Source organism: Alternaria metachromatica, assembly GCF_023757995.1.
Source record: "Alternaria metachromatica strain BMP 0045 chromosome Unknown scaffold_8, whole genome shotgun sequence".
Classification (NCBI taxonomy): Eukaryota; Fungi; Ascomycota; class Dothideomycetes; order Pleosporales; family Pleosporaceae; genus Alternaria; species Alternaria metachromatica.
This window is the reverse complement of record NW_026055499.1, coordinates 659358-672921: the sequence shown is the minus strand read 5'-3', so window position 1 is coordinate 672921 and position 13564 is coordinate 659358. Positions and strand designations below refer to the sequence as shown.

Genomic DNA, 13564 nt, shown 5'->3' with positions numbered 1-13564 from the left:
GGAGAAGTCCTTAGTACTGTAACTTGACAGCCAATCAATTGATCCCAGCGAACAGTAGTTTCCACTTATCCATGAGTTTGGTGGCTATAGTCAAGACCCGAAGTTCTCTCGTGAGATTGCTCCAGTTCGGCACTCTCCACATCATGACCATTGCTAGTTACATTGTGTGTGACTCGTCATCTTGGCAAAATTTGCAGAAGAGGAACGCTGACGCTGATTAGTATGGCATTCCGGCGAAGCTTTTTCTTACTCAGACGATGTTCTAGTTACACGCTCTCTAAACACATCGCACTTACTGCTGTAGTCACAAACGACAAAGGAGGTGTCATCACCACCATGACGAAAACGAGTACTAGATGAGTATTCGGTGACTACACATACTGACTGCACCACTGTCGACTCAAAACATGACAAGTCATACGAAGGTATTTAAACTTTCGCTACTACAGTACATTCTCCCTTCTTCTGCCTCTATCCCCTACCAAGCGTACAACACCTCCTAACACCAAGCATATCGCATCAGCCTGCAATACCAACGTTCGAGAAAGCACATATAAGACACAGACACGTGATGTCTTGCAAGATGTCGAGTGCAGAGCCAGCCGTGTCTACTGCCGGAGGCAACGAGAGTGACACGTCAGAACAAGGAAGGAGCGAAGCGAGTTCATCCAGCCAAGATACTTCCCCAACCAACGAAAGTGACACGACAGAACAAGGAAGGAGTGAAGCGAGTTCATCCATTCAAGATATGTCCCCGACCAACGAAACATCGCCAGAGGAAGAAGACGCTCCTGTTGAAGTTAAGGAATATAAATACATCACATGGACCAAAGAAATAAGCTCGAAGAAGAGGTTCAAGACCAAGTACGCAAAAGAGTGTGACGAGCTAAAAGGTAGAACATTGTTGATCGTTGCCGGAGATGTTTGACTCACGCGTGCTAGCTCTCATTATAAGACTATGGCCTAAAGTTCGTGGCTATCATCCTGAAGTTATCGTCCGCCACAAAGACGGACCAAATTATCTCGTCGACGTAGCTGATGCGGATGACAAAGACTCGGAGGATAAGATTACGCTATTACCGCAAGGCGAGCTCCCTTCGAAACCGAAGCTTAGAGTTGCAATCCTGGACTTGATTGAGGAACTAAAGTCCCTGGACGAAGATAAGAGCTGGAATGCAGTTGATTTGGAGAACGTCGACGCCGTTGAGGCAGAAACTGGAATTCTCAAGGAGCGTTTGCAGGCCACATGTCCGGAACGCTGGGAGCTGCGGGGAAAACCGAAGGGAAAACCACCAGTATGGCATTCGATAATCGAAAAAACGAAGGATGGTCGACACTGGGAACGCATCGGTTCGAAAGACTTTGACTCGGAGCTCAAGATGGCTCTATGGATGAGGAGGCAAGTGAGAAGAGCGCTACTTGCTACCCAGGATACAGCGAATAACGATCAGCCAAAGAGGGAGTCGGTGAAGAAGGACTCGCCAAAGAAGGATCCGGCGAAGAAGCCACAGAGAAACGGTTACTGGGTGAGGAACCAAAAAAAGTGAGTAAGGGTGGTGAAGATTGGTTATCAGAAGCTCATCAGCAGGGAGGGATCTTTCAGTTCAACACTAATTATCTGGCGGGGTCAGCGATGTCCGCGTCCTTTCATATCATAGTTGTAGTATTCCCCACATCTCAATACCTTGGTCACTGTTGTCGATCTGGCGGTTGTGTGATTTGTTCTGCGCATTCGTCGCTCGCGTGCCTCATGAACCTCAATTCCAGTAGACCATCGCAGTGTTGCCTACATGCCTAGGCCAGGGCTCCGCCGATGCCCGAAACCATCGGAGTGCCTATACGCATATGAACATAATATGTTGAAAGACTACGGACGTCATCGGCAAGGCACTCAGTATCCCTGCCGCTATCCGGAGCAACGTTTGTCGTAAATTTTCCCATGAAGTAGAACAGTGGGATATAACCTGTTATTCGATTACTTACAAATACTCCATCGTCCATCCTGTTCCGCTTAGCCCATAAGCTGCAGCTGATCTGTAGGCGGCCACCTCGTCTGCGCAAAGCTCAAACACCGCTTGATACTCTGCAAATACTTCCGCGTCATCTCGTCACTCATGATATGCGCCGCATTCTTATCGCTCTCGTGCAGCTTTTCTCGCGCGCTTCTCTCGTGGATACCCACCATGGTAACACCAATGGGCCAGGCCGCCTTGCCGATACTGAGACGTAGATAACCATCGTTCGCGTCGACGTATCTGCGCTCCTGTGCAGCGTGCACAATCTCTACCACGGGCTCGACGATACTGTCTGGCAGATCAAACTTCTCCAACTTCTTGAACAGTGGCCGCATGTTCTCGCGCGCCTGTACCATAGCGGCGTATGCTTGTTTTCCTTGGTAGCTCTCTTTGACTTCGGGGTCTCGACGTAGAAGTGTGAGGTCCCATTCTTTCAGCACCATGGTGAAGTAGCTCGCCAGTTGTCTGAAGAGGAACTCGCGACCCTCCTTGTCCTTGGGTACCTGGGGGCTGACCTTCATGTCCTTCTCAGGCACGAGTTGTAGTGTTGTGGGTATCGGACCGTCCGTCATGATGGCTGCTAGGCTGTCTGCGCCGACGCGCTTCTTGTATCGTTTTAGGCGTTGTTTGTGTGTCTCGCCGAATAGCCGCGCTGGCTCATCGAGGGCTCTCAGCTTTGCGACGAGCTCTTCGTCCTCGATATCTTCGTCTTCGGGGACTGGTGTGCCGTCTCCTTCACCGTCCTTCTTCTTAGGTGGAAGATCAGGAAGACCTAGCCGCTTTCGCCGCTGTCTTTCCTCTGCCTCTTCCTCTTCTTCCCGTATGCGTCTTGATTCCTCGGCCATGCGCATGCGCTTTTCCCGGCGCTCGGCTTCCCTCTCGGCTTCATCTTCTTCGGCTTTGCGCTTCTTCTCGTGACGGTCTTGCCGTGCCTTCTCCGCGGCTTCTTGTTCGGCGACGTATGCGGCTTGCCGTTGTGCTTCGATTTCGCTGCGCTTCAGGTACTTTTTCTCGGTCGGTTCGGCTGGTGAGGCTGTGTCTTTGCCCTTTTTGATATGTGCGGACATCAACTTCGCGAAATCCATGTTGGCGACTGTGATGTTCGGGGTCTAAAGTGAGACAACGTGTTGAAGATGAGTCAGTGTTGTTTGCGACGTGGAGGCTCACCTACGCCTTCCAGTGGAAGGTACGTGCCGAGGAAGGCGCTAGTGGGAGCTCTCCGCGTCCCGGTCGCGTTCCTTCCTCCCCAAACTCTCCAAACACATTCATATCTTGCGCCTGACGTCACCTCCTCACGACTTTCCTAGCGAATTGTCGCTACGTGCCTGCGAATTTCGAAACATCTTCATACATTGACTAGCCTGATTGTCCACAAGGCTGCAGACCTCACAATGGCGGCTCCCGCGAAGATTGACCGTCAAACAACGACGCCCTTCCTGTTGCGCCTCTTCTTCAAGCAAAACTCATTCCATAGGTGCGCATTTCCCATAGTTCTATAAACGTATGAAGCGAACAGAGTACTGATAAGCCAAAGACTGGACGAGTTCGATCCGACACTACCACGTCTCCCAACCAGCGTCCAAATCTACACATGGCAGAGCTGTAGTCTGCGCGAGCTATGCACATTACTCCTCAGCGCAGTACCAACATTACTTCCGCAGCCATACGCCGGATCGCGCATCGCATTTCGGCTCGTGTACCCAGACATACAAGGCTCCAACCGACCAGGCGCGCCAGGGCGATTCATATCACGCGACATTGGCTCCGTCATTGTAGGCGCGCGACCAAGAGATGAGGACATTGACATGGAAGGCGTTGACGGAGGAAGTGTCACAGAGGCTCTCAAGCAGCTTGACGGCGACGCAGACAAGACACTGGGGGACGTCAGGTTTATGATAGGCGACTATGTGGCATGCGCCATACTTCCCCCGCTACCCGACGGCAGCGTACCCGCTGCACCTCCGCCGCTTTCTGGACCGGGTCGAGGACCGCCTTCAGGACCGTATGGCGGACGACCGCGCGAGAACGGCTTCGGTGGACGGGGAGACTACGGCGGCTACGGTAGAGGTGGTAGGGGTGGTGGAAGCAGATTCGACGATCGGAGATTAAGTGGAAGTGGTGTACCGTTTGGTGAATGGAGGAGAGGTGAAGCGCCACCGGACCGAGAGCTAGGCTTTGGAAGAGGGGGCAGAGGGGGACGAGGAGGTGGAGATGACTGGCGCGACCGAGGAAGAGGACGGGGACGATGGTAGTACAAACCTCTGACTGTGAAGTCATGACGCTATTGTTGCGACTCAGGCGCGGCACAAGCCATGATGGCGTCCAAGCAAGCAGCTTTACGAAATACCAAGTCACCATTTGAAGCCGGTGAGTCACTATGACCGCTCGTAGGATGAGTTAACATTGAGGTTGACGGATACATCGTAGTATCACCCAGTCTATCGAGTCGCTATCAAGCTTCGAATTCGTCTCCATGCTTCAGCAGCGTGTGATATCCCCTCCCTTCGCCTCATTGTCGCCGTAAAGCCTACCACACGAACTCGCCCTCGCAAACTATTACCTCGTTGTAGCCACGAAGTCTACCATACGAAGTCGCCTTCCCAACATATTGGCTCGTTGTAGCCGCAAACTAGACAGTATGACGTTGCTGTTTGGAAGACTTCTCGTCTTCGATTTGCTTCAATAGCTTTTCGTAGGCGGTCACTACATCCAGCGCAGCCGGACCTTTGAGGAATGGCTCCTCCTCGTTCGCGACGTAGACCAAAGCGATCTTCTTGCCGTCGGTTCCTCCCTCCTTGAACTCGTATTCTTGACGCCATGACGACTCTGCACTCTCGTTGAGATGGTCTGCACACGTGTACGTTAACAGAAAGCCTACACAGGAAGCGCCCAGAAAACTCACCCTCAATCAGCTTTCTCAATCGTGCTACCTCTGCCTCGTCCTCCTTGCTCAATTTGGACTTCTCCTCGACAGGGGGCGGCTCGTTGCACTTCGGTGTTGCGAACTCCCTCGAGGGCATACGCAGTTTTTGGAAAATGGTATATTGGTAGTAAAGGATACATGAAAGCAGGCGCCGTGGTTTTGATCATGGTGATGAGTCTTTTGGTGAGTCTTTTGGTGTGAGTGTGTGTATGTGACATTGCTCGGAAGTGACTGCGAGTGACTCGCGTCATTGTAGCGTGAAGGATGTCGACGAACATGCGATCAATTTATGTGAGCTATCACAGGATCCAGCAGCATACATTGGCTCAAAGGCTTGTTGAGCTGCGAACTCAAGTCCAACTAGAAGTATACGAACGAGGTGGAGATGATGAAGTCGCCCTGTTCAAAGTCCATGTAGGCGCAAACTGCCTGGTGTTTACAGTCTATCTCCAACAGACAATGGTTTGTATTCCTAAACATCAGGATGAATGATTCGATTTCAGCTTGGAAAACTGATGTCGATATCTCATAAACATGTCGTAGTGGCGATGAGATGTGTGGTGCATGTAGCAAGTATTATCCCAATTCGGTTAGTGCGATCTCGTCTAACAAAAGCTGGCTTCCTGTACGTTGCAGAGGACACTTCACCACGACAATTCACGCGCAGTGAACATATTCGCTGCGTGTACGTTGGCGCCCGCACTTATAATATGGACAAAACCTATAGTTATCAAGCGCTTGATCGTTGCCTCTCTCAAATACGTATATTTAGTCTGCTTCCGGCATCTGATCATGATGCCCCACTGCGAGGCAAGCTCCGCACCGAACAGTTCTCATCGACTCCGCCGCCTTATGAAGCCATTTCGTATGTGTGGAGAGAATGGAACGGAGAAGACCTGCTTGAAGTGGATGGTGAGGGACTAATGATAACCCGCAATCTCGCTCTCGGTTTGAGACGCGTAAGACATGAAGACCGGACACGAGATCTGTGGATAGATGCGGTGTGCATAGACCAAAGCAATCCAGAAGAGAAGTCTCAACAAGTTCAAAAGATGCATCAAATCTATACATCGGCGTCAAGGGTGCTTATCTGGCTGGGAACCATGGTACTCTCGGACCACACGGATCGCAGTCATCGGAAATTCCGGATGCATGACGAAGACGCGAGCAGCCATATTAATCACGCCATGGACTATCTGGAACGCTTGCAAAAGCACGGTTTTGAGGGTCTCGACGATGAATGGTGGAAGGTTAAAGATGAATTCAGGAAGCTGTTCGGAAGCCAATGGTGGAAGCGGGTTTGGACCATCCAAGAGGGCGTGGTAGCCAACGAACACTCGCTCATACTCTGGGGGTCTCGAGAGATCTCGTGGGCATATCTTCTCAACCTAGTGGAACGTACGAACTTATTACATAAAGAGCTCAGGCCCAAGTCAAACTGGGAACATCCAGCTTCAGACTTTGTACGGATCTATAAGCATTACCATAGCTCTGGGACGATACCTCTGGAGGACCTCATATACGCGTCGCATATGAGATTTGCGTCCGATCCTCGAGATCTCGTATATGCTCTTCTTGGTCTCGTAAAGAGACAAACTCTCGAAGATTTCGCACCTGATTATACGAAAACATCTACGTGGGCATTCCAGAAAGCTGTCATCGGCGTTATGAAAGAGCGGGAAGACCTGGAGTTCTTGTTGAACATTGTGCTGGCGCGGTCGAGAGAGAATTGGAGTGAGAAGCCTTCTTGGGTCCACGATTCCGCGGAGTATTCACTCCAGCTATCCACCCGCCTCAGGGACTATCTGTTTAGCCGCTACAACCTAGTGCACGAAGGCGCAAGCACTGGACGAAGTTTTCCTGGTGTACAGCATGACGAGCAGTCGGGTACTATCAAGATCACTGGCGCCATCGTTGGACCGGTCGCAGAATCCCAGACGATTTTTACCGATTGCCACAGCGAATTGGCCCAGAAAGAAAACAATTCTCTCTATTATGATCTCTTCCTCCGCCAGCACCTTAATGCATTCGTACCATGGCTTTTACAGACACTACAAGACTTTACTTGTATTGCTCGAAGAGCATGGAGCAAGCGCTTCTCGCCGGACGAGATCAACGCAAAGGTAGAAAGAGGGGACGTTTGGCGTGTCGCTTTAGATGGACGGACTATGGACAACCTGAAGTCGCGCATCAAGCAACCGATGCCCAAAGCTGTCGTAGATGAATGGGCAGTCCTCCAGCGCTATTCAGCGCTCGATACCTGGCGACATATGCTTTCTCAGGAAAAGAGTGGTTTGGCCGTGGATCCAGAATTCAGCATTGCAAAGTCATTGTATCGCCACATCGTAGCCATTTTTAGTACATACCCACACTGGAAAGGGTGCCTTTTCACGACGACAAGCGGCTATGTTGCATCTGCGGGTATGAAAGTTCAAAGCGGTGATGTAGTGTGTATCTTCTTTGGATCTCTCCTACCACTGGTTTTGAGACCACAGAACGATGGAACGTACATCATTGTCGATGCTGCTTACGTGGACGGAATAATGGAGGGGGAATTCCTCCAAGACAGATCAAGCTACACGGATACAGAGTTCGTCATCAGTTGAATGGCTCTAGTGAGAGCTGTGTCAATCCTAGAATCTGGCTGCATATTCCAAGTCTGGCACTCAGGAGGTCACCGTTACACAGTGTATCTTCTGAATTTTTGTAGCGTCAAGTCCTCTATATTGCGTAGCCAAAGTGCCATCGCGGCTGAGCGAAGGACAACATGGGCCTGCCTCGAATCGTGAACGCAGCGAATCATCGCAACATCGACGCGCCCGAATCTATCGTTCGATCACAGCACGACTTTCATGCCAGGAAGCGGCACATAATCGACCACACCGATCACCGGACTACCCGTCGGCACGCAAACGTCCTTCAGTGTCCAAGAAACGTCTCCCAGCTCATGGTCATTTCCACCTCCATCAACAACATCTCAACGTATTGTATCACATTAGTTGTCATGCGGTGGTAATAATAGCACTGTTGGCGTGCTGCAAGCTGAGGTGGTGTGTTGGACCTTACGATTGAGGACGAGGAGGTGTGGAGGCGAAGCAGGCGGTGTCGCATGCACGCCCGCCCATACACACATGAGCCATCCACTGCAGCATCAAGGGACAGTGAACGTCATCGCACCTCTCAAGAAACTGTTGGTTCTATTGTTAAGCTCCAATTCACAGCTGAGCAGATATCATTGTTCTAGAAGGCTGGAAACTTGGAGTCGCACAGTCCACTTTCTAGCGTTGATAAGCTGGAAGGTCTGGAAGACCACACGGCTGACTGGACCACTACGACTGGCAGCCACTACCGGCATTCCTCCACCAATTCTGCTCGGGCCGCTGAACGGTCGACTGCCCGCCTGCATGCGTAGCATGGAACGTCTTTGCAAACGTCTACGCAAGGGCTTTGTCCTTTCGTCAGTGATGCGTCTATCGACCGCTTTCCTGCAAGCGAGGAGATGTTGATCAGACGATCCGTACTACACGCTAGAGGGGAAGGAAGAGCGCAGGATCGCTACCTCGTTGAGGGGTAGACGCCGTCTACGAAGGCGTGACGAAACGGGTGCGCGGCAATCCCGGCAATCACAGCGGAAGCTATCGCTAGCGGGGAGTTGGATGATGATGTTGCAGAATGCATCGAAGAAAGTCATCATGGCTCAATGAAGGTGCGACACGAAATCTACACCGCATGTCGCGCGAGGTACTGATCGCCAATACAGCACAAGCTAGTGGTGTGTAGCAAGTCGACCCATGTACAGAGGCTTCATGTGCAGATGCTGCCTTCTACCTGGAGGCCTTGGACTTGGGCGGGGCACAGACTTGCGCAGCCAGTCAAGATTGGTGTGATGCGTTCGATTCGATCATATCTCGATTCGAATCATGCAAGAGCTTGGGCCCTGCTGCATCATGCTCAGCGCATGTCTGGGGCTCAGTGGAAGATTGGAGATGCGCGCGTGCCCAACCATCATTCTGATGGTGTTCAAACCTCATCCAGAAAGCCCGCATACTGTGTGAAGCCATCGTATGCAAGGGCAATGATGAGTTGAAGCTACGGTCGGTACCTGCCTCAACTCAAAGGGCCGGCAGTGTCCTATCTAGCCCGGGCCGAACGGTGAAGCGGGTGTTGTGTCGAACGATGAACGGCCAATCACCGAAACTCTCTTTTGTAATTTGTAAGGCCAGTCTCGAGTGTGGGGTAGTGGGTCATCTGCCAGCAGGTCGCGCAGAAGCGCGGTCAGTTCGGATTGGGAAGGCGATATAGGTGAGCTGCCCATATTTTCGACGCTTTCGGACATATTTTCAACAGAAACTGTACGTCTACGGCAAAGTCGTTCTACATCAGGATGTGCTTGTTGTTGGGGTCTTTTTTGGGGGTGTGAAGGACGTGTTGGGTGCCATCGTTCTTACTTGATCTTTCGCGTCCATAATATGTCATTTCACTGTTTTCATGTCAGCAAATATGTCTGGACAAAGCGTTTCGTGGGTTACCAGAAGTAGACGGCATCCTTTGTTCTTCCTACGGTGTATCATGGTGTGGCCTAGAGGCGCTCTTGGCCCCTCTTTCGCCAGACTGATCCTATCTACGTGCGTTGTTACAGTCTTCGCAACCCATATTTCTCCAAGATATCCACAACGAGCTCCACGTATAGACATGCGACTACAGCGCCAGTGACGTCGCCGTTGGAGTAGATACCCTGTCATTCTCTACTACAAATGCATCCTACTCCTACAACAACTGTGCGAGGCCCTACTTTCGTGCGAGACTACTCTGCGTGCATGAGTGAGCCCTCAGACTAGGCGGTTAATGCGGGTGAATTGCAGATTCTAATCTGAGAAGGGGTGCTGCGCCGGGTTGTGGCTTGCTGTGCCGCACTCTCGTTGGCTCCTCTAAGCGCTGCGGCGCGCGGAAAACTGATATGCCTTCCCATACGTCGATTCGAGCGGCGCACGAACCGCAATGGCAGACCAGTGTCTTTTCTTTCACCGCGATTATGCTGGTCGATCCAATGATGTTGTTCCGCTGAGCATGCATTCCCAATCTCAACGCATTCTCGAGGTTGAGGTTGGGGAGATGCAGACTTTCAGCGATTACAATTTCGCTTTGCCAGATGCGGGGAGACAAGTATCGGTGAAGGACCTGCAATCTGGATTGGTATTCCTACCATCGTAAGATCGCATCTGGAATCGTAAATCGTACGACACTAACGTCCACATACAGCGTACAGGACACCTTCAGTCAGAGATCATCCTTCGATCGTGGTCAGTGCGCGGGAACTTGTCTTCCTGCCTGCTTTCGCCAGAGCATTGACAGCTTACCTAGGCATCCCTCACAGGGTACAACCCTGCTGCCATGCAGTGTGCTCATCTATCCGGCAAGTCAGAGAGCTAGCTCAAACCGCACGTCTCTGCTCTCCACGGAATCTAACGAACCGGGCGTTTTCCGTTGACAAGCACCTGCATGTCGCCTCTCCCTGTCGTCGGGGCTGTGTGTAATCGGTGAGGGTGCCCCCAATCTTTTTCTGCGAATAAAGGTGATTGGCTGCATGTGATCTTCTGACCGATGTTTATTCCTTCCATGCATGTTCGATCGAGGAATCAGTTCAGACTGATGCATTAGCGTGTAGTCGGACCAAGCTGTCGCGGTCGTCGATGATTGCCATGCTGGGACGACTCGCTAGGCGCAACGAAAGACGCTGAGATCCATCCTCGGTGTTGGGGGCCGGATAACGAGTAATGTTAAGCGAAGCGCTTCATGAGGCGCTGTTCAACTGGTCGTTAGGTGGGCGTGTCCAAAATCTCTGTTTTTGGCCTTCCAGGTGTCAATCAGGGAAGTCAAGATTGCGATAAGACAGCAAGGTGTTCATTAAGATTTTATAGTCATTCATACAGCTATGCGCGCTAAAGAGATCTATGAACAGTGGAGAATTAGAAGAAATGGTACAGAAGCATGCCGAAGCACGATGATGACTTGCCTCCCCAGCGCCAGGTACCCTCAAAAAGTAATGTAAAATAAGAAGAAGAAATCATGTAAACATCATCTGCAGTGACATGAAGCGCACTACTTTCAATCAAAGCTTCGCTCTCATGTTCCTTTCCTTCAGCAGGTTCAGTTTCATCTTGAGACGTCTGATGAGCGGCCGCTCCTTGGGACCGAGGATTGCCTTCAACTCGGGAATGCTCATCTTGTTGTTCTTCCCTGCTCTGCCTCCACGGTTCACGTGCGTCCAGTAGTGATCGCGGAGGTTGTCGCCCCTAGAAAAGGTTTTGGGACACACTTTGCAGAAGTGGCACCTGTCATTGCCATGGACAGTCCTGACGTGGCGTCGAAGATGTTCCGGTCGTTGGAATCTTTTAGGGCATGGGACTCCAGTATGATCCTTGTCATCTAGAGGACATTGCCAGTGCCTTACGTCAAGCGTGTGGTGAAGGGGATACGAAGCAGGATTCTCGCCCCATTTTCCGAGCTTCATGACGTTGGCATTCGCTCCAGACCGCCGGGAGGACGAGTATGACGAACCGTGCAACGAGGCATCATCATCACTCTCAGAGTCTTCGGATTCTGAGTCGCTTTCCTTCTCACTGTGTCCAGCGTCACTAGCCAGTTCCTTCTTCAAGGGCCCTGGGTTAGCAACCCTGGCAGTAGCAAAGGGAGCTGGTGCGTGGTAGGGAATGTATGCCGGGGCTACTGGAGGGCCAGAGTGAGGGACGTATTGCTGAACCGGTTGCAGTGACATCTGCTCGCAGGCTGGACCACCGTGGTAAGGTAACGAAAACTGTTGCGAGCCCCATGTGGGAAGATCAGGGTAACTCGGTCTCCAGACATGTTCTGGTTCTGCTGCCCAGGTTTCGTGGTTGACTGGAGAGCGAACATGATGGAATGCCGGGCTTTCGACGTTATCGTACATTGGCATGCCGGTGTAAGGTGGCGTGGGAATGCTCTCGTTGTGGCTTATGGAAGAACTTGTGGACATTGGACTGCCACAGCCTGGTCCCTCGAGTAGCCATGGATCAAAGGCGTCTATCGGAGCGCTCAATGATCGAGTAGTTGATGTCTCGCGAGCAAGGTGGTGGAAAGACATCCGTTCATCGTACGATCCGTTACCATGCTTCATGGGGATAGGCTCATGCGAATCACATCGGGAGAGATCCTGTGATCCCGGATAGTCCACCACGTATTGGTAAGGGCTCGAAGTGAAGGACTGGACACGTCGTTGCTCCATTATGGCGAGGTAAGACTAATGCTCAGTCAGTTATGCTTACAAGTGTCGAGTACATAGACATACTGTGTAGGTAGAATATGAATATGTAATGAACAATGTGAGAGTCGTATAAAGACAAGAGTATGGCAGAGTGCTTGGTGAATGTGAGACCTGAGGTTGATTGTTACACTGGCAGGACCGCGCCAATATAATATAGATCAGATGCAATAGCGAGCGCTCAACCATGCCACAGGCTCCGAGGAGTGGTTCATAGGGTTCAGCAGAGAAAGGAATGCTAACGATCGGTGAAAACGACGACCCAGCAGGTTGGTACCTGAGCGACTTGGCGTACTCGATGCCAGCATGCCGCTGCGTGCGTGCACAGCCTGACCGCGAACGAACAACGGCTCGAGCTAGCATGGGTAGACGAGCTAGTGTACGGCGTAGTCGAGCACTTGAGTCTTGAACGCTTCGGGCTTTGTTAGACGACCGAAGTTTTGCAGGCATGTATCCTAGTCGCAAAGTGCCTCATGTTTTTCTTGATAGCTGCTCTTCATCGAGTTCCAATATCCTGAATAAGGCCCCATCCGACAGACGCACGCTTCTCAGATGGTGGTTGGTAGGCACCCTTTCAAATGTGTACAGCAAGCAGCAGGGGCTAAGCTTTCAGTTGGCCACGAAGATCCATCTGATCAGGGTCTCGATGTGGGTGTGGTGCGCTCGCCTGGTGGCTTTTGCTCAACCGTTATTTAGCGTGGGGCAGCGTCAGATACGTGCTTTGACGTGTGGCAAAGATGGTTCGAGCGCCCAGAGTGCGGATGTTGTATACAGCTAACCGTGGTGAGTCCTTAGGAATGCAGAAGACGCACGCCTGTGACGAAGATAGAAGTGTTGGGTTTGACAGCTGGTTACTGGTTGATGCTGCAGGGACCTACCGTCGCTTACCAATTGGGGTAGACGAACCTAGGCTTCCTGCATTGAAGGCCGTGCTCAACCCAAGCTCTTTGATGCTGCGGCGAACTTGTTTCAGAGGCGTATGCTACAGCCACACATACTATTTGCAACTCCACCTATTCTAGATGGTGTTAGAAACCAATTCTCACCACGATAGCTGGCGGTAGTGGTCAACGTGGGAGTGTCTGGTCCTCTACATCTCTCGAGCTAGTTGGCATCTCACCAACGCGCCGTACTATGATTAAATCCTGGTCGTGACCTGAAATATGTTGAATCCCAAAAGGTGTGGAGATGTAACTGTCTGTACTGAATTAAGCAGTAGCCGCTGTGCCATAAGCGCTCTTGTTAGAATGTTTGGCCAGTTCGAGTTGAAAACCTGTAGAGTCAACATGAATGATCCTATATTTTGGATCGTTATGAGGTACAACCTGG

General features: G+C 51.3%; 5 protein-coding genes across 5 annotated transcripts; 2 read left to right on the top strand and 3 right to left on the bottom strand.

The window, feature by feature from the left end:
* Positions 1–748: 748 nt before the first annotated feature.
* J4E83_004664 (uncharacterized protein) lies at positions 749–1547 on the top strand (the record flags this gene model as incomplete). The annotated part of the gene is made up of 2 exons (XM_049331591.1): positions 749–893; positions 943–1547. 2 exons carry the CDS (start codon positions 749–751, stop codon positions 1545–1547), a joined length of 750 nt encoding a protein of 249 aa, XP_049189365.1.
* Positions 1548–2011: 464 nt separating this feature from the next.
* J4E83_004663 (uncharacterized protein) lies at positions 2012–3100 on the bottom strand (the record flags this gene model as incomplete). The annotated part of the gene is made up of 1 exon (XM_049331590.1): positions 2012–3100. One exon carries the CDS (start codon positions 3098–3100, stop codon positions 2012–2014), a length of 1089 nt encoding a protein of 362 aa, XP_049189364.1.
* Positions 3101–3406: 306 nt separating this feature from the next.
* On the top strand, positions 3407–4267 carry J4E83_004662 (uncharacterized protein; the record flags this gene model as incomplete). The annotated part of the gene is made up of 2 exons (XM_049331589.1): positions 3407–3489; positions 3550–4267. 2 exons carry the CDS (start codon positions 3407–3409, stop codon positions 4265–4267), a joined length of 801 nt encoding a protein of 266 aa, XP_049189363.1.
* Positions 4268–4644: 377 nt separating this feature from the next.
* On the bottom strand, positions 4645–5035 carry J4E83_004661 (uncharacterized protein; the record flags this gene model as incomplete). The annotated part of the gene is made up of 2 exons (XM_049331588.1): positions 4645–4862; positions 4918–5035. The coding sequence occupies 2 exons, from the start codon at positions 5033–5035 to the stop codon at positions 4645–4647; spliced, it is 336 nt and encodes a 111-aa protein (XP_049189362.1).
* Positions 5036–11047: 6012 nt separating this feature from the next.
* J4E83_004660 (uncharacterized protein) lies at positions 11048–11890 on the bottom strand (the record flags this gene model as incomplete). Its single annotated transcript, XM_049331587.1, has 1 exon — positions 11048–11890. One exon carries the CDS (start codon positions 11888–11890, stop codon positions 11048–11050), a length of 843 nt encoding a protein of 280 aa, XP_049189361.1.
* Between the last annotated feature and the right edge of the window lie 1674 nt (positions 11891–13564).